At 41.0% G+C, this 20,485-nt stretch overlaps 1 protein-coding gene across 1 annotated transcript in view; it reads right to left on the bottom strand.

Moving 5' to 3' along the window:
- The window catches only part of LOC103395028 (CXADR-like membrane protein), a 51,199-nt gene extending 39,523 nt beyond the window's left edge, over positions 1-11,676 (bottom strand). The window contains exon 1 of the mRNA XM_008332561.3: positions 11,375-11,676. Coding sequence (XP_008330783.1) covers positions 11,375-11,408 — 34 coding nt within the window. The 5' untranslated portion in view covers positions 11,409-11,676. The remainder of the gene's footprint in view (positions 1-11,374) is intronic.
- Between the last annotated feature and the right edge of the window lie 8,809 nt (positions 11,677-20,485).

Genomic DNA, 20,485 nt, shown 5'->3' with positions numbered 1-20,485 from the left:
TCTTTTTTTTTTTTTCTGTTTTAGGGATTAGAGTTTTTAGAGTTTTTATACCACAACTTTTTATAAGAAATACTGATTTTTAACACAAAACTTGAAAGTAATTTCTGGGAAATGTGTTTTTTTTTTCCCACCTACTTAACTCTTTTACCAAGTGTTCAATAAAACGTTCAGTTCCAGTTGCATTTCTATTCCAGTGAGGATGTAAGTCTGCACTTCAGACGCAAACGTTTGTGTACCATGTGTGAGAGGGATTTGCAATAAAGCACATTTAAGCAGAGCAGCTCGCTGAAAAGGTGGATGGCATAACTTTAAAATAAAAAAACATGTCAACCATGTCGCTTTGATTTTTGTTCTGCTAATTACTGAGCTAAAAAAATCAGTAAATAAATAAAAATAAGTGTTGCACAGGCAGAGATGTGTATAACATGTACTGTATGTACTTCAGTTTGTACTTCAGTTCTGTTTCATGGTTAAACACAGCCTTCACTCTATCACAGTCACAACTAGAAAAAAATCAAGTCGCTGAGCTGAAAGGGCAAATTTGACAGCTTAGGGCAAAATCCTGTTTGTGTGCTTATAAGCTGCTCTTTTATGTTGCCCCCCCGCCCTTCAAATCTATTTTCACACCAGTGTGCTATAAATTTTTAGAAACGCAACCCAATTAATTTGTAGCCACTGGTGTGTCAGTGGCTCCTATCAGTGACAGACAGCATTACTGTTGAAATGTTGGAGAGCACTTCAGGGATGCATTACTCAACAAGCACCGCTGACACTGAAGCCCATGTGTGCATTTTGTGGCCATGCTAATCCATTCAAGACATTTGTTTTCCTCTCAGTCCTCAATCCGGTCATTCCATTCCATGACCAAGACATCGACTTGGGGAAATCTCACATGACCAAAGATGTCCAATGGCTGACTCTTTGCCCTTGGATGCTATTACTATTAGAAGTAAAAAAAAAAAAATACCCTGGACCGTGATGGAAGATTATGTGAAATTAAATTATCCAAAGGACCTCGTGTATATCAGTGTACTGCACTTGAGATATTAGAGAGGATTTCAGAAAGATCTGAAGCCACTACAGAAATCATTTCTACGACACCCGTGGGAGAATTCCATCAATTACAATTAGGTCTCTGCAATCAGGCTCCCATAATTATTTAAGAGCCGTTTGCTTGGCTTGTGCAGTGACTGCAGCCTCAGCAATACATTTGGTTGTGTAGTACTTGCATTGATAAACCAATAAATGCGATTATGAGATAAATGGCATTAGCCAGCGTTCATTATCTGTGCAGTAATGTTTGTTATTCTGGGAGTAAATTGATGGTAAACAGATGGTAATTAAACACAGTCTTAATGTCTTCTGTGTAGCCAAACGGTGTTATTATGGTGTTCCATAATTACAGGAAAATGGTGATGATTGTGAATAACACTTCAGTTAGGGGTCTGCATGGGTGTGGTTTTTGTGTGTATGTAGGGGGACTGGGGGGTGGGGGTTATCACTGGGAAACTATCCCAAAACATTAAAACTTTGTTGAGGTCATGACACCGAGGCCGGTCAATCAGCTCTTGTATCAATTTAATGTGTGGAAAAGAAAAGGAGAAAAAAAAGGGTTGGTTCCAAACACATTTATGTTGGGTGTAAATCAGAGCATGTGGTACAGGGTACTTTTCTCTTTGTTTCAAATTTTGAACCAGGCCACTGTGCTCAGCACTATTCTAAAATGGCACCACTTCAATCACAATTTTAAATAGTTTTTTCAGTTTTTTTTTATTCCACCTGCTGCCCTAAATTCAGGGCCAAGATGGGACGGTTGCATCAGAAAGGGCAACCAGCAACTGTGCCAAATCACTCTGCGGACTAACACTGATGACCCTTGCGGTGACCCCAACCTACGTTAGAGTCAAAAGATTCCATATTCTCAGTTTTCAGTGACTTCATTTAAAACTTACGGCCAATGAATGCTTTTGGAACTGTAACTAACTGTGGGCTGCACGTTCTAGGCAGAGCTGAGGTCCAACTGACAAACAGCTAATGAGGCGGTGAAGACAGTAGCCATGTTCGCATGTGATGCGGTGACAGGAGTGCAGCCACGTGGAAAAGAAATGGTTTACATCGCCCCTGCCTCTCAGAGCAGTTTACATTTTTGAGACGTGCTCGTTATCGTCGACATAATGAAGCACCTTGTTATTACCTCCCGTCATTTTACACAGGCTAACAGAAACTTGTGACACCGCGGAGCCAAATGAATGCTGCAACCATGACACTTTTTCTCTGGCTTTCCAGATTCATTTCATGTTGCGGAAAATGGCTTCAGTTAAAAACAGCTTCCTAAATTTAGTTATATATTTATATACTTGTATAAATAAATATACAGTATTTAGTTTTGTTAGTGGAAGTAGTTTATTTTTTTATATAAGCTAATAATACATTTTAGGTAAAGCTACACGGGCATGTATGCAAGAACAGGAGCTTCTTTGTTCGATTTAATTCAAAGCTTTGCACACTGCAGTTAGCCTGTCAACGAAGAACTGAGCACCAAGGTAGGAAAGCCCAGAATAGGCATTAGGAGGGTGGGGGGGTGGGGGGACAGCTGGTGACCAAGCACTGGTGAGCAGGAAGTGAAATAACACCTGCACTGAGACAGAGCACCTCCAGAAAAAAACACTGTGCTGAGAAGGGAAACAACAAGAAGGTGTACAGACTTCAGGGAACAAAATGATTCAAGGAGATAATTCTGTTTGGTTGTCTGTTGGACTGACGGTCAGCAAATAACAGCTAATGGCGCCGTCCATGTTCCTGTGTGTCAGTCCTGTACATAGTCCAGGGAGGAATTTCTCTTTTACTCCACTGGGACGGAGTATATTCCCTGTCACACAGACAGAAGGACTGTAAACTGCCGGGTGTACATATGTTTTTTGGGGGAAATGTATTCATGACATTATAGAAATTTTAACCTTTAATTGTTTGCTTTATAAATACTGTTCTAAACCTGTAGCTGTAAATAACCAATAGTTAACTGTATGAAGTTTCTGTCAGCAACAACATCCTGCAGTGAAGACAGTTTTTCTTTGATATCAGTATTTCTGATATCTTGGGTTTCACAAAAGTACAGCATGGTTAAGTTAAGGCTATTGGAGCTATTTTTCATGGACAGGAACATTAAAGTAAATGGCAGATTTAAAAACAAAATATTCAGTATACATAGTGAAGTTGTTGCAGCACCGACCGTCTACTTTGCCTACAGCAATGAATCTGCTCAAAAATGTAGGACTGTGCGTTTTCTCTCAAACAAAGAAGTAAGTAACTACTCAGAATAAACTTTTCATATTTATCACTCAGCTTCAGCTGTTGATCTAGTTCCTGGTTGACAGGATGGAGCAGAGCTACCTCTGTAACCCGTAGTCGGTGTCCTTTAAATTCACTTTTTTTTTTCTCTTTTTAATGCATTCATTTATTCAGTACGGCTGCAGCAGCTTCACCTCTCAGCAGCTCTGCGGGTTTCTGTGACAAGAGCGTGACCTTACACGTGAACCGCTTAACGCCTGCTTGTAAACACTTAATGTAAATAGGAGTGGGCCCTTCTGGAACCTTTGTGGCTACTTAGACATCAAACTTAACAATCTGGGGTTCCCAAACAGCTCTGGTGTTAAAATATTACTGGTTCGTACCACACTGCAGTAACCGTCGTCTTAAATAATGTTGAGTTTATCGTGATGAGCCGGGAGTGAGATGGTTGTAGATTCCAGAGGCTCACACTGTCTCACATTTCACCCAGGATACAGCCTACGGGGTTCAAAATAAATAGAGAACAATATTGACTGTAATTCGATCTCGAAATTGATGATTTTGAAACTATAAAATTCAAAGCATAACAATGAGCATCCTCTCTATGTTCGGTCTAAATATTTTCAAACGGAGGTGGGTGACACTGGAATATTTGAAACATTCCAGGGTCCATAAAAACTTCCTAATGGATCTGTCTCACACTCCTTCTGGTTGGTTAGTCTAATTACAGCTTCATTTCCTGCACTGCTTAACTGACAGTGACAGACAAGCGGTGACTGAGGAACAAAAGTCACTGCAGATTATTCAAGCGACACTGGCCCGTCTCCTGTTCTGTACGTGTTGCTCATGGTTTCATTGTGATGTAACTGCATCAAACAGAACGTTTAACCTCAGGACATTCACTTTTCAGGGAACATTTTCCAGAAAAAAAGGCAAAGTTGGCAGTGATATTGTCCGTGTCAGAAGATGATATGATTTTCAATGGTAGTGACCAGAATAAACAGGATTAGAAATCAGACCAAAGGAAAGATCAGGTTAGGGGATGAAGTTAGGAGAGACTTTGTGGTGTCTTGGACTGAAGCTGAGAAGAAAAAGAAAGAGACTGTACTGGACTGAGGATGTTAAGATAGAGCTGCCAGGCAGGAGGAGAAGAGGAAGACCCCAGGGGGATAGTCATTGACATAATGAGGGAGGACTTAAGGATGTTTGGTGTAAAAGTACAGGAAGGAAAAAGTGAGATGGAGGCAAATGATCCTCTGTGGTGGGCCCCGAGGAAAGAAAAGATACGCTTTTGTCTGTCGGCAAAAGCTCTTGTAACAGATTTATAAATAAGACGCGACAAGAACAGAAGACGATCTAATCAGTGATCTAAATTAGCTGCAATTATCACCTGAGTTTCACAACCCCGCTGACTAAAACCTCAGCAAAACACCAGGAACATGGAACACTGCCACTTAAGCCACACAATAAGTCTGGGAAATATATAAAATAAGTACTTAATGTGGACTGAGTTGTCCAGTTTAAGGCTTTACAGTCTCCAAACCTTATGAGCCGACAGACCACCCTGCACTCAGCTAAAATAATAAAAGCACTGGAGGTCTTCACACCAGTACACTCAAATGCTGAAATGTGTAGCATCCACATTTACTTCTGTAAAAACAGTGTCCGACGTCACGCCTTGTTTTGCGACTGTGGGTCACAGACACGAGTCTGATGGTGGTCGCAGATAAACAATAGGGTTAACAGATGTACTAAAAATAATTAAATGTAATTGATCAACAAGACCTCCAGTCTGAAGACTGATACTGTGACAAAAGTGTGTGCCTCCGTGCCTCCCAAATCCCCTTAAATGTAAATTCTGATTTAGTTTTCCGCAGGAGTTATAGAAGCATGAAATTGGGATTTGTTTCCAGTCGGTGGAGAATTCTCTTCGCTACAATGTTCAGAGTGCCACCCAATTCCCTGGTACAAATGTCTCTGAAGGAAGGTTTCAAAGCTGGGAAATAAGCTTTAATGTATTTTTTGGCATCCCACCTTCATCCCTCCATATAAACAGTGGAGGAGAAGCAGGAAACAGAGTGTAGCAGGGAGGTGATGCGGCAAATGGCACAGCCAGCCAGAAGCCCAAACCTGTGACCTGCTCCTCATACTGTATATGCACATACAGGGCACAGTTTAAAAACAATGGCTTAAAATACTGACATGCATTGTGTTTCTAGAAAAGCTGCTGTCGCTAGCGTGATGTCTGAGGAGGATTTATTTTTTATTCTAATGATGCACAGAGGTGAGGAAAAAACACAGACCACAGGGGTAGAGGTTTGGTAGAAGTTAGCATGGGAAAGAAAGGAGAAGTTAATCTGGCGAGCCTGCTCTATAGACCTTCCAACTCCTAATCCTACTGCCATGTGACTGATCGCCTCAGCAAACACGGATCAATTCACTCTATTTGCTTTTAATATCCTGACAAAAATATGTGCTTAACTCCTGAAACCCTGCAACCTCCGGTGGTTAATGGCACCAACACCATGAGTGCAGCTGTACTTCATGCAGAGTAAGCCTATTAATTATATCAGCAACACCAGTCTGTGTCCCAGGTCCATATAGAGTGCACAATGTATTCATCCGGCGAGGCTGAAGCTTATTCTGTTCACTCTTTTGTGTCTCTGTTTTATGACACGTGCAGTGAAAACTTCTGCAGATTCTTCTCTGCTCGCCTTTTGAGGAAACACAGAGACCAATTAGCTGTGACACGCTTTCCTGGTGGATTTAATACAACATAGACTCTGGTTCCTGTGGAAATACAGCTCTGTTTTTCTTTTTTGTTTCGTGTCTCGTCGTGAGAACAGTTCTTTGAAGGGAGCCTTTCTGAATACCGACAGACCCCGCGGTGGCGTTGTCACACTGATCGAGTATTGATGATTTGCGTCACTCAAACCCCTGCACGGACACTTAAAGCAGTAGTGCTCCTAGTCGAATACAAAGGGCCAGATTGTTGGACTTAAATGCTGCGTCTCATATGTAGTAACATACCCTGACTGTCAGAAGTGATTACCAGCGTGTGTTCCGCAGCCCTCAAATGTTTCTGACAGCTTCACTGTGATGCTGATGAGTTTTAATGAGCAGGACAGAGAATTACCACAAGCGAGAACTCTGTCTTTGGTGAATGCTGCCTTCTAACAAACACCTCCATGCAGAAGCAGAAGCAGAATGAAATTGTCCTAGCACTTTCAAGAAAACACACCCACATAGCCCACATGACTGAATGGCCTAAAAATCTGTGAGGTGGGTGGATTTAATATTTCAAGATAAATATTTTGGAAATGAATATCAGCCTGGTTTCCCGCAGTAAAAACACAGAGGACATATGGTCTCCATTACGGGAAACCAAATTCGCACAAAAGCCTCCCTCAGCCTGCCTCCCAGCCTGACCTCGATGCAGTCATTTAAAGTCTCAGGAGCAATTCAAGGTGTAAATCTGTGCTTTATACACTGTTGCTCCAGTGCATGATGGGATCTGACAAGTGGAAGAAAACACATCTGAAGTATTGAAGTTGTATTGAAAATAACTCCCAGAACAGCAGCTTTGGAAAAGAAATGCAGTTCTTCTAGACTTTGGACATTTGGCGTATGAACACCGCAGGCAAAAAGTCTTCTTGTTTTCTCTGCATAAGAATGACAGTTTTTATAAGTAATTATTCTGGATGTGATCATGTGACATGCAGGGTTTAAATACAGAACATCTGTAACACAGTCAAATGACTGAAAGACCATTAAAAATAAACAATAGGTTGCATATTCTCTAGTGTCCGGTCATGTCTTAAGCATGCGGTGTGTTCTTTGATCATCTCTGTGTAACAGGCCTAAAGCTCTTTGAATGCAACACAGCTGATTTTATAAATAGCCACTGGCTTGTATTGCAGCTCCTCAAAGTCTGCAGTTAAACTCTCGCCGAGAAGAGGCTGCCTCACTGTTGGGACGGACGGTGTGTGGGCAGTGAAGGACGAAGAGAGGTAGCGAGGGGTGAGGTGAGGTTTGACGGACGTGAGGAGAGACACAGGGACAATGGTGTCACTGTGATTTTTGTCAGCTCACTGAAGGCACTCTGAGGGGAAGTTCCTCGTGCTGCTGCGCTGGGCTAATTAAAAATCGCACTTTACACATGCCTGCACATGTGCACACGAAGCCACGGCGAGTGTCACAGCGTGAAGTCGTGTGACAGCAGGCATCATGCTTTTAGAATCCTGGATATCTCTAATACGATTGTGTTGAGGGAATTATGGGAAAGGGAAATACTTACATGGTCATTTCTCTGTTTTTGTTCTTGTGTCTAGGTGCTTTCTGGGTAATCAGTTTTGATTATGGTCATGATACCAACAATAATTGCGTTCTTAAATTAATCAACTTAGTGTGCAAATCAACAGAGGACACACCCTGCATTTACTTAAGGTGGACTTTAGATGGTGCTAAAACAGAGAAATCTGCATGTGTTAAGTGCAGTGGTGTTTTATCAGGAAACTGGACATGTTACATTGTACTCCAAATGACATACTGTGAATGCATAAGCCTGGTCTAACACAAGCATGACAACAACTACTATGTTGGACCACATGTCGTAGTAATACTGCAAAATAACAGTACTCACAGCTTTGTGTTAAAATTAACTGATGTTTCCCATAAAGAGTCACAGACATGGGTGGAGCTAATCTTTGCTGTTGTCAGGCAAATGTTGGGATACACCCTTGATCAGTCGCCAGTTCACTGTACTTTAAAGCTCCTAAAAATCTCTCAGTAACTTCAGCCATGTTGTTGTCTATGTTTTAAGGGCAGTGTTTCGAGGTGAGGACAGACAGACTAGAATGGGCAAAATGTATTTTCACTTCATATGTTTTAAAAATGGCAACTAGTGATGCACTTTCAAAAACCAAGATGAATGCATTCAAAATGCAAAGTCAGAGTGAAATATTCCATCCATAATCAGACAGTAGCAGCAAATCCAGAAGTGCCAGGTTTCATTTCCATAACTTATACACTTACATAACGTGAGAAAATAAAATGAAAAGTTTTAAAGAAATTCACACGGTCGGCTCTTGTTACATATACTGTAGCAGACTCTGCTTTTGTACTTGAGCCTCTGAGTTAGGAGGTTTCTGTGTTGCCACTTTGGTGACAATTGAGAAATACCCATTTAAAATACAAATAGTGTGCACATTATTGGTTGCATCACATGTTGTGTAGCCTACTATTGTAACTTTTCAATAGAATATCTGAGGACCTGGAGTGAAAACAACAAGGAGGTTGATTAAGGATACATAAAGAAACATATATCATGCCTACAATATAAGGAGTGTAAAAAAATATATCCTTTGTTTAGTTTGGTTAAGTAAGAGATTGCAAGAGCTGTATAACTGTGAGCTGCACAATACAGTCTGCCCAAGAAAACTGCTGACATGCACAAGGAAAAACCCAATTTGAATCTGGACAAGAACACGTTTTGAAGTGTACAGTATGCTGACTTTGAGTGCCCTATCTTAAAGTGAAAGAATAAATGTGTCTACCCAACAAAGTCTACCCAACACTGTCAAAGTCACCTCCAGTTCACACCGCAGAGGCGGAGAAGAGAGAGGGAAGAGGAGGTGATGAAGGAGAGATTCAAGGCCAGAACACTGTCACATTCTAACCTCAGGCACTGAGGACTTCTCTCATATCCACACTTGTCAGATTGTCTGTGCTGCCCCTGGTGATCCACACTCTCTCTCTATATATATATACAGTATAGAAGGGTGATCCACACTCTCTCTCTATATATACTGTATATACAGTATAGAAAGACTAGTGGACAAATTCATCTTAATCCATAGTTGGTGTGATCAACTCATGGTGGACACATGACACACAGGGCATGTCAAGAGACACAGGGGCCAACAGAGGACAATTGTGATTTTCATTTCATGTAACAGGAGGAACACAAATGTCTACTGTAAAGGTCACACGTGCAGAAGGTGCAGTAAAAATAGAGCCTCGAGCAAAAAGCAGCTGGGGTGAAGACGGAAAGTACAAGAAAGATTTAGCCTCCTTTCCTCACCGGCCCCTCGGACTGTGATATAAATTCTGTAGCAGTGGCTCATTCTTTTAGTGGCAGTTATAGAACCATTTTCATTAGAATATCTTTGCTTCTCAGCATTAATTTTGGATTTAAAGAATGTGCCGTAAAAAGGCTTTTATGCGTATGATATTGGCATCCGTCACTGGACCAGGTTTATTTCAAGGTCACGAGAGCAGGCAGGTTGATGAGAACGCCTTGGAAATCTTCCCACCTACAGTCTGAAAGGAGGCATTACTGCAGAGTCAGCACTGCGCACCAGCCTCGAATGTCTCCCTCTGATGAGCGCGTGGAGCTGACTAATTGTGACCCCATCTAACGTACACAGCTGCATTTATTCTGTGGCAAATGAAGGACATGGGTTTGTAGCAAAAGAGTGAAAGGAGGCAGCGCCACGAGCTGGAACATGCTGTTTGCCATGGCCTGTTGAACTCAGTACCATAATGTTACTAATGAAAGCTGCCATCAACCAGACTAATTACGACATCACGACCCCACGCTTGGGACGACTCAGTGCTGAGCCTAGATGTGCATCTCACTCATGGTTTTGAGCCTACAACCAGGCAGAGGCTGTCACAGTCATGTACATACAAGTGTAAGTGTGTGTGTGTGTGTGTGTGTGCAAGTGTATGTGTGTGTGTGTGTGTGTGTGTGTGTGTGTGTGTGTGTGTGTGTGTGTGTGTGTGTGTGTGTGTGTGTGTGTGTGTGTGGTGCAGCTTGTCAGTGAGCTAAACAAGTGTGGGCAACTTTAAAGAGGCAGTGGGAAAAACATTATCCTGCGAATTATTGGATTTCTATTTTCTTTGACTGACCGGAGGATTTACACAGGAAGACGAGATTTGTGTTTCTCCTGGACTCCTGGCTGATACGAGATGAATGCCCTTGGACATAAAGCTTCATGCTTCACTTCATGGAGGAAGAAATTCCTTCTTCTACGCCCCGCTCTCAAAAAGATTATGTTACCATACAACTCTGGGGAAATGTAGTCCTTTTGGTTACACCATAATTCCCCACAGATTGTTTGTTCTTTGACATATTACAATCCTAAAAGAGTGGTTTACAAGTAATTAAAGAATGATGGGAAATTTGTGCAATAACATGTGGTCCCAGATATGCACATCTGTAAATAGTTAGGGATATTTTTTGTTATGGGAATTGCCTGGTTGGAAGAACAACATTGAGAATGAAGTTAAGTTAAACGTATTAATGTGCTCAAGTAATGACTCTGTAAAAATGTAAATATAACCCAACAATACAGCAACATATCTAATCAAAACAAACAGGTTAGCCAAAAGAAAGTAACAATGTTAGGAATGGAAAATGATCCAAAATAAGTCACATTTTTTATATAAAAAAAGTCCAATAAACTTTTTATACAAACATAGGACGTACGTGGAGAAGCAGCAGTATTATAGTTTCTATTTATTCTATTTCTATTTCATTTCAACAGCCAACGTGTCAGAACCATCATCAATGGTGATAAAGCAACTGGGTAACAGTGACTGGACAAAGGACAAGATGATCAACTGACATGGTGACATCCAAATGTCTTAAATATAAATTTATGTTTAAAAATAATTGTTCTAATGTCAGGGCTGCAACTCTGGATTTCCTAATTTGATTTCTGTCATTGGTGCATTTTATTATAATGAAGGAGCAAACATGTAAAAACGCCTGCACAAAGCTGAGACACATAAGTGCTCAAAGCAATTAAAAAAGTTATCGACTGATGTAGCGCCGGGTTCATTAAACGATTACTCGACTAATCGGCGCAGCCCTGCCTGCCTGCGGTGTTTGCATTGTTTGGAAGTTGCGCCTGAAACGCAGTTAAGAGTTCGCTGCATTTCTTCATCCGTGTACAAGAGACTGCAGCAGAGCAGCTGAGGAAAACTACCAAACTTCTCGATCACGCACACACGGACACACACACACAATCAACATTAAAACCCTCTCATCCTTCGGATCACAGCTGCAGCCTTAACTCACCCAGCAGCAGTGTGCGCAGAGGAGAAGCGACCATCCCGGACTCCAGCAAGGACAGACTCCAGCAGGGAAGCGGCAGAGGAACTGGACCGGACCGGACCGGACTTTACAGTAAGTACAGTGTGACCTGACAGAGGAGTGCAGAGAAGCGCATGTCTCCCACTACAGCATCAGCATCGTCCTAACACAGCAGCAGCAGCAGCAGCAGCAGCATCTCCAAGCTCCACTCCCATCAGCAGCAGTGAGGACTCCTCTCTCCTTCAGATCACCCTCAGCTCCTCTGTGCCTCCTCACGCAGCCCCTCCTCGTCCTGTCCGTCCTGCCCTGTGCGTGTGGACCACTGCATGGAGTCTGTCAGAAAAGGAGGTGCAGCCAAGGTGTAGCAGCCGGTGGAAGAGGGACCTCTACAGTTTAATACGGGAGTATACCTACGTTCTCTACCGTACTCAGTGGCAGTCTCAGTCTGTTTGATGCCCTGGGGTTAAGTCGGACCAGCATCTCCTCCAATCTCCTCCACGAGTAGAATTTTTCATATAAACTCGCTTTAATTTGAGTTAATAATCCAGAAATATTAGAATTAAAATAACCCCACATGATAGTCATGTGGTAGATACTGTATGATCATAAAAGAGTGGAAAACTAAAAAAAAGTGAAATATTCTGGTAAAACAGCTGGGCTTAATATATCTGCAGAAGTCAAATTAAAGTTAATTACACCTATATATTTGTTTATTAAATATACAGTACATATAGTAGGGCACCTCTAAATTAAAAAAAAAATTCTCCATCAAAGCAACAAAAAAAATCTAATATTTACTGTTACTTACTATTTCATATAGTCAGCGTAACTATTACATTGGACTATGCAGAAGAGGGACCCGACCCCCTCACGGCTTCTCCCACAGCCTGCATGTAAGACCCATGTCGCCCACACCAGACACTGCTACTTACAGTACTAGTCTCCAGTAGTACTGTGTTCCGACAGAGGCTTTCTACCACAGGACTAATCTGACATTATACTGCTCGTGCCCTTTTTTTCTTCAGAAGGATATTGTGAGATTATTATTATTCACGTGTTGCATTATGCCTTCAGTAATCTCACTAAGATATGCCGTACAATAAAAAGACTGTGCAGAATTTGCCCTTCAAGTACTGCACCAAAACAATACACAAACCCCTAATGTAATGGCCTTCAAATAAAAACACAATTAAGTCCTTATATAATTATATAAAAATAGACTATTTTTCTGAGGCCTGTTCATGCCGTACATTAGCCACACGTGTTCACACACATCGGGCTGCAGCGGAGGACAGGGCTGGTACATGTAAAAATACACTACATAAAGACTGCTAAAAAATATTATTTTTGATCAAAATAAACACAGCTGCAAGCACCAGACACACGTCTGTCCGGCTGTAGTCCAGATCAGTCTACTACTGAGACTCCCTGCTGCTCTGTGAAGTGTCACCTTTCTAAAGAATAATGTTGAGAATTATTCATCAATATTTTCATACCAGCCATTCAGCATTTTTTTGATCTGATTAAAGAACAGATTGGATTAGATTGAATTTTATTGATCCCACACTGGGGGAGCTGTTGTGTTGCAGCAACAAAGAGACAGAGGTTAAATACTGCAGAGTATTAAAGTATTAAAATAAAAGTTTAATACTTCTTCTGCATTTCTACATTTTCATAATGTGAACCACTGCATGGGTCTTGTCTTTATTTAAATTTGCATTTCTTCTCTCTGAACACAGCTGGTCTGGAGATCCATATTTTGCATGAACCCTTATTAGAGAAACTGAATGCATGTTCTTTAATGATAAATCAAGGCTACCACGTGTTCTCCTGTATGCCTCACCGCAGTATGTTTCTATAGCCTACAGTGCTCCTTCAAAAACAGTCTGATAACGAATATAATTAATATATAAGAATACACACAGAAGAACAGTCAGCTTTATTAATCATTGTATATATACAGTGATGTATACATTAAAAAAAATCAGTGTCCTTTGCATTTAACCCATTCCTGGGAAGCACTGAGTGCAACGAGTGCCTAGGGAGTGAGGGTCGAACAAAGTTCGAGGATTCAGGTGAATCTTTTGTTGTGCAAAGATAGGAACATAAACATTGCAATCCAGCTGAGGGTGCTGTGTATGTCAGAGAACGAAGAAGGGCACAATCTTTGAATACTTAGCTGCTGGCAGGAAGAAGAGGACGAGGCAAACATAATACGCATTCAACTTTTATTAACAGTTGCTCAACTCCATATAAGAAAATACAAATCATGCATGATGTAGAGCAGGGGTCTCCAAGTCAAATGACCTCAGAGCCACTGTCATTTCAGTGGAGGGCCACATTAGTGTTTGATGTTTAATCCTAAAGGAAACAAACAGATATTTATTGAGAATAATTACCTCAATGGAAAAAATATTATTGACATCAAGGGGGTTCGTGGCTCGGAAGTGTTCCCCGAGCCAGTTTGAGAACACTGTATCACCTGCTCACGTGTGGCTGCTACTCAGAAAATGTCACAACAAAAAAATGATCTACAATCTGTTCGTACAAATAAACAACATATTTGAAAACTTTACGACCACATTTAGATCAGCACCAACAGGTGGCCTCAGGACAATACTTCCACCCTGTATGGAAAAGAGAAAGAGAGGAAGAGAAACAGTGTACAAGTAACACACCCATAAATCACAGACCGTGTATAAGAACTTTTAACAAGCAAAATAAAATACTAAACCAAACATAATTTTGAGAACACTGTATCACCTGCTCACGTGTGGGTGCTACTCAGAAAATGTCACAACAAAAAAATGATCTACAATCTGTTCGTACAAATAAACAACATATTTGAAAACTTTACGACCACATTTAGATCAGCACCAACAGGTGGCCTCAGGACAATACTTCCACCCTGTATGGAAAAGAGAAAGAGAGGAAGAGAAACAGTGTACAAGTAACACACCCATAAATCACAGACCGTGTATAAGAACTTTTAACAAGCAAAATAAAATACTAAACCAAACATAATTTGGTTGGTCCCAAAGTAAGATGAGGATCCTACAGCTAATTTCTTTGAGAACCAAAGTATTAGTCGTATGGAAAGCATTAAAGTTAATGTAGACACTACATCATAATCCGGTAATATGATGTTGTAATATTCTGTAACATTTAATGAAACCACCCCACAGCAGTATTTAATCACAAAAATCATCATTAGTAACAAGAGAGACCTTAAATAATGTAGCACAGCAAGAAAAATGTTAATGTATACCCGCCGGCAAAGGATAAATGGTCTCATGAGAGTAATCAGAAAGAGCATACACAATTTCACACACATTCACAGAACAGGTTCCCCAGCTGAAGAACACTTAAACTGGTGTGTACCAGGGTTAAGTGGCATTAGAATAGTTGGCTGAAATTATTAAGGTAGTTGTTGCAAAGCTAACTGAGAAAAAAAGAAGCAACTATAGACGCAAATGTCACCAAATAAATGTTCAAGATGATTCTAATTTGGTTTCAACGGTTTGAAATCAAGGTTCAAGACAATGACCAGAGGTTTGAGTTTACGTTGAGTTCCAGTAATGTATGTCTATAGGTTTACTACTATTTTATTTTTTTAATGTTTTTTTAATGTTTTTGTATTGCTTTGCTTATGTTCTCAGATGAAACCAAAGAGGTCAATAGGGTCAACAAACCTCAAACATCGTTCTTGTACAGCGCTGCATGAACAGTGACAAAACAGTGAATTTTCACACATTAACTTGGGCCTATTGATTCATGCTGTTCATTTCTAGATTCTGACTCTAAACCTCCTGCAGAAGAGCAACCTGTCCAGTTTTGGTGGGTCTGTGTCTCTGCAGCCTCACGTTCTACTTCCTGTCTAACAGCCATTTACCTTCAGTCTGTTGATGTTTATTTAAAGCTGCTGTCCTGATGGCGGGGTTATCTGTTCCTGCAGGACCTTTCAACTTGTCTGGTCTCTCTCGTCAGCAGTGAACCACTGTCCTGTACAGTAGGCGGTGATGGTTAATACAACTGTCTTAGATACTATTTTAAATTGATTAAAATATTGCATGTATTTGTTTTTTTTTACATTTATTTATAAAGCCAGTCTCATTGAAATAAGCTCTCATTCTCAAGACTTATTTTGGACAGACAGACAAGAAACAGATCAGTGTTAGTTGCAGATTCTGTATCTACAGCCAAGGTCACCAACAGGGGGCATGACATTTTTATGTTTATTGCGCATTTTTATATTTTTCCCAACATTTCTGGCACAGATAGAAATGACCTTAACCTGAGTTCATAACAAAGCACAGATTTAGCCACACCAGCAGCTCTCTCACTATTATGCACTGCACTGCAATCGCACCCTTTGTGTTTATTAAGAATAACCTAGAAAAATGTACATTCAAACAATAATATGAAACTTAAAACTTAGTAAAATTTAGAAACCTTGTGGGTCTGAGACACAGCTCAATGACAACGACAATGGAAGGAAAGTGTGAGTGGGAGAAGATGTGAGAAGTGCAGCCAAAACCTGGCACCATGTACTGCTGTTACCAAACCTCCAGACTGTTACAGTGCATTATTGTCACAGTAAACTAAGGAGGCACACAGGCTCTCCTGGAGATTTTTTTCTAGGTTCATCCACAACAATGACGATAAGCTGTACTGCTACAGTCAGTCCAACGGTGTGAAGAAAGTGACAGTGAAACAACAGTTCTCCTGACAGTGCACAGCTACAGCATGTATTAAAGAGGAAATATATCTATGCCCTGGGACACATTAGAACATTGTTGTAATCTAACTGTCATTGGACGACAACTTCTTTAACCCAATCTACATCTGCTGCTAAATTCACTTAACTCTTCTTTTTTCTGCCCACATCAGTGAAGTGACTTCAGCAAAACTATTTCACGAGAAGAGCGACGTTTGGTGAGACATCGCCTCACACCACACTGATAATGTAGACAGCAATTATATATACTGTAGAGAGAGAGAGACAGAAAGTGAGAGATAGACATTTGTCACAGCTTAACATTCTGATTCATGGAATTGGTGGATAGAGTTTAGAGTATATGTACATATACTGTATATATAGTGTACATATATGTGGTGTATCTTATGTATAGGAGCATTTCTGGGCTAACAATGCTGACGCTAAACCTGTCTGACATTAACATGTCTGAGTAGCAGAAAGATTAACGCCGACTTTTTCTACCCTGCGGCTAATAACAAAACAAGACAAAAGGCGCCAACATGATCAAATGTGTGTTTCCTCCTGAAATAGCAGGGAGCAGATCAAAGGCAGCCTCATTAAAAATGTATCAAGGGTAAAGCAACCCTTGTGTTTCTCCTTGCTCAGGGATTCTTCGTGGCTCAATAAAGACTGAGGACATCATCATTATCACATTCTGTGGTGCCTTTTGTTCTCCGCTTCATTTGCGCTGGTTTTAGACCGTTTTAATGAATACAATTCCACGACAACATTGCCTTGTATCTGCACTACTGAGACTGGTAGCACAGAAGGTTTCAACAGGTTTTACAAAGATGGAAGAATCCCAGCTCATGCTTCTGCAGAGCGATGTGGATTCAGCAGCAGGGTGGAAACCACGGACAGTCCGGACCAGTTGTTGCTGAGTGTGCAATGGATGTCTATTGACACCTAACAAAAGGTGCATGTCAGCAATGTGGTCTCTGTGGACTACCATGTCCCTCTACATCATGCATGACTGAATTTATTACTGTTTGTGCCGCCAGATTCATGCTGCATTTTCAATTAATGCCATTAAAGAAACACAGAATGTTTTATTTTTATTTTTATTTTAATCCGTTGGCTGCATCAGGAAAATGATGTCCAAGGAGAAATCACATCTGACGTTAAACTGACATATTAGAAGAGCATCCCCATGGTGGAGCTCCATTATCACGCTCCACAAACAGCCTTTCTAAAGATGCCAAAAAGAAACCACTGTAACGTTTCAGGAAAGCTGGATGCAGAGGCTTCAGTGGAACCTCAGCTCAGCGACTTATGGTGTCACTGGGAATAACCAAGTTCGAGGAAGGCGCTCAAAGACCTGGCTAAGGAGGCAGAGCACGGGTGCTTCTGGTTCAAGAGGAGAGACAAGACATAGGGAAAACAAGGAGCTTAAGGGCTGACAGCAGGGAACAGTATGGAAGTGTGAGGAACTTAAGTATTCTCAAATCTGCTGCAGGGATACAGCCAGGTCCATCACCTTGAGATGTTCCAGAATTAAAGGAGCGAAACATCAGTGAAGGCTGATGACCCTGCAGCTGGAGGTGCAACAGTCAGCATTGCCCTGCAGGAACACTAAACTGTGCTTAGATATTTTTTTCTCTCTCATGTTTACACTATTTTCAATCAATTGTAATTGTTTTTTATAGTTATATTGCGTGATGGGTATAGAGACATTCCCCTGATGGTTACTTGAAGTGTGATTTTTCACTTAAATTCTGCTTATGAATGGTGACTTTTCAGACTATAATTGTTTGACATTCTATATCAGTGAAGTGTTTGTCTCGTCTGAAAGCTGATACACCCCGGGGCATCCATTCAAATCAATTACCCTACATTGACTCGGACATGATGTTATTTTTACATCTTCTCAGCTAAGAGATTTCAGACTATTTTTGCTCCGCACAACACTTGGCTCTTTGCAACCTCACAAAGGACCCCCTACTCAACCCTCACTCCCTCCCTCACCCTTCCCTTCATAGATTTCTACAAGCTGCTCATTATATGGACGGTTACCCGTAGCTCTCCGCTGAACTGCAAGATGGCTAATCTGACGAGGAGCTTTCTGTGCTCTCACTCCCCAAATCCCCTGCCTACCCAACCCCATGTGGAGCCTCTGGTTCAATCAGCTGAAGAGCTGTATCATGCTGGAGTGGAATGTAAATCTCTATTCATCTTTTAAATGGTTCAATAAAGGAAAATAATGCCTGAAACAGTAAGTCTCTCCTCATATTCAACGCCACACCTTCTAACATAATGAGACTTGAAATGGGGTCACCTGAATGTCACTCCTCCAGTGACGGGATGAACTCAGAGAGCAGAAGGATTAGCACCTGAAATGTAAGGTACTTTATGGCACCTCACTTTGTTGGAGAAAGTTAAAAAAACACTAAAATACAGGTTGTGATGAAGAATGTTAGAAGAGCTGGTTCACAGTCTCACCAAAGGTCAGGAGGTCATTTAGAAATATAGTGTTGATGCTGCTGATTTATAATCCTGCCGTCCACCGATTTAGTCAGGTGATGCATAGAGTGTTGGCCAGTTCCATGCGTTGATCATTTAGCATTGAGACAATGCACTGGACGGCTGGCTGTGTCACCAGGGTCAACTGTCCCATTAGCCTGTAAGATTTATGGGCTGGTCAAGAAGTGGACTTTAAGTGGACATTAAGAGAAAAAAGAGGTTCCGGCACCAAAGTGCAAATGTTACCACTTAAGTGGAGGTGACGCAATAAATGAAGCGAAATTAATTTCAGACAGTATGAAGTAGAAGCATTGCCTGCGCACACACATACACACATTCCTGTACCACCGGAGACATTTAAAGAGACATGCTTGTCTCCAAATGACAAAGGACACACAATGGTACTAATGATTTCTGAAAGGTTGTGGTAAGTACTAATGCAGTCATTCCCAAGACTGGGCTGACACCACTGAGGTGGGGGGGGCGGGTCACAGGAAATATTTATGGCCACAGACTAATCGTGTGTTATTTAATATAATCAGGTCATTTTTAGGACTTAAATTAAATGGGTGTAAACACACACAGTGTGTAAAGTGTGTGTTTGTCATAAACATGTGTGTATGATCAGGGCAGAAAGACACTCAGTACAGCCCATACATTATTTACTGAATATGTCTCTGCGTGGCTTTTTGACAGAAATTCCTTTTGAGCTGTTCTGCGCAAAGAAAGATGGAAAAATAGAAATATCAAAGACTGATGGAACAGTAAACTCTTTAGTGAATGTAATAATAGCACCCTTGGCTGAAGTGGGTGTAGCTGAGAGGCAGTAGGGAAGATTGTGGAGACAGGAAGGAAGAAGGAGTGTTTGGAGGTATGAGGTTGGAAATGATCAGAGGAGAGATCAAGTAGAAATGAAAAAGCCAATCAGGAGAGAGGTAGTTAGAGAGAACATGGTAAAGGTTGATGAAAATAGAAGATGAGACTTTGCCCAAATAATGTGTCAAAAACCCACAGCTACTGTACGAGCACACACAGCCCTAACACAGGGGGTGTTAGGGAATTTAAGTTAAATTCCCTAATTTAAGTTAAAACAAAATGGAGGAGTTAAATGCGATAAACAAAGGGATGGGGGTGTTAGGGAATTTAAATTAAAACAAAATGGAGGAGTTAAATGACTCTTTTTCTTCCAGTCTTTTTGAACAACTTCACATGTTAAGAAACAGCACAAAAAATGTGAGAATCAATTTATCTCCAAACTACTTCTGTATATTTATTGAGAATTCCCTCTATTACGCAATTTATTTTGAACTTAAACGTAGTAAAGGGAGATTCACAGAGAATTATCGGAGCGTGTAGTGCCCAGAGTACAAGAGGGAGATTACAGGATTACAAGAGCTAAGAATAAACTTGCAAATAGGAGACAGGAAAAGAAGCAGTGCATACATTAGTGCAGTGATCTTTTGTTGCTGTAACACTCAGCTGAGAAAAAAGGCCAGGCACTTGATTAACTATCCCCACATGACACAGAAGTAGCTGTGGGCTAAAAATAGACCAGGTTCTGTTGGCTAAATTATAGATACAGTACCTAAAGTCCTCTGTTCCTTCCCATTTCCTGCCTGCTGCAGTTGGGTATTCGTGGAGCATAAGTAACACAGGTGGTACAAGTACACAGTGGTACACACCACGATCAAAGAAAATCAAGTTCCCCTCATAACTTACTGATGAATAAATAGGGAGGAATATAATTAACTTGAAGGAAACAGGCAAGAAAGACGCAGAAAGAATTCACTCTACGCGTCGGTCGATGAGTTGATGCATGAATTAACCTTGGGATAGTTTCAGTGAATGAGTGCAGACATTCACAGGTAAATGCATTA

This window comes from Cynoglossus semilaevis, chromosome 19, assembly GCF_000523025.1.
Source record: "Cynoglossus semilaevis isolate Cse_v1.0 chromosome 19, Cse_v1.0, whole genome shotgun sequence".
Classification (NCBI taxonomy): Eukaryota; Metazoa; Chordata; class Actinopteri; order Pleuronectiformes; family Cynoglossidae; genus Cynoglossus; species Cynoglossus semilaevis.
This window is presented reverse-complemented; position numbering and strand designations above follow the sequence as displayed.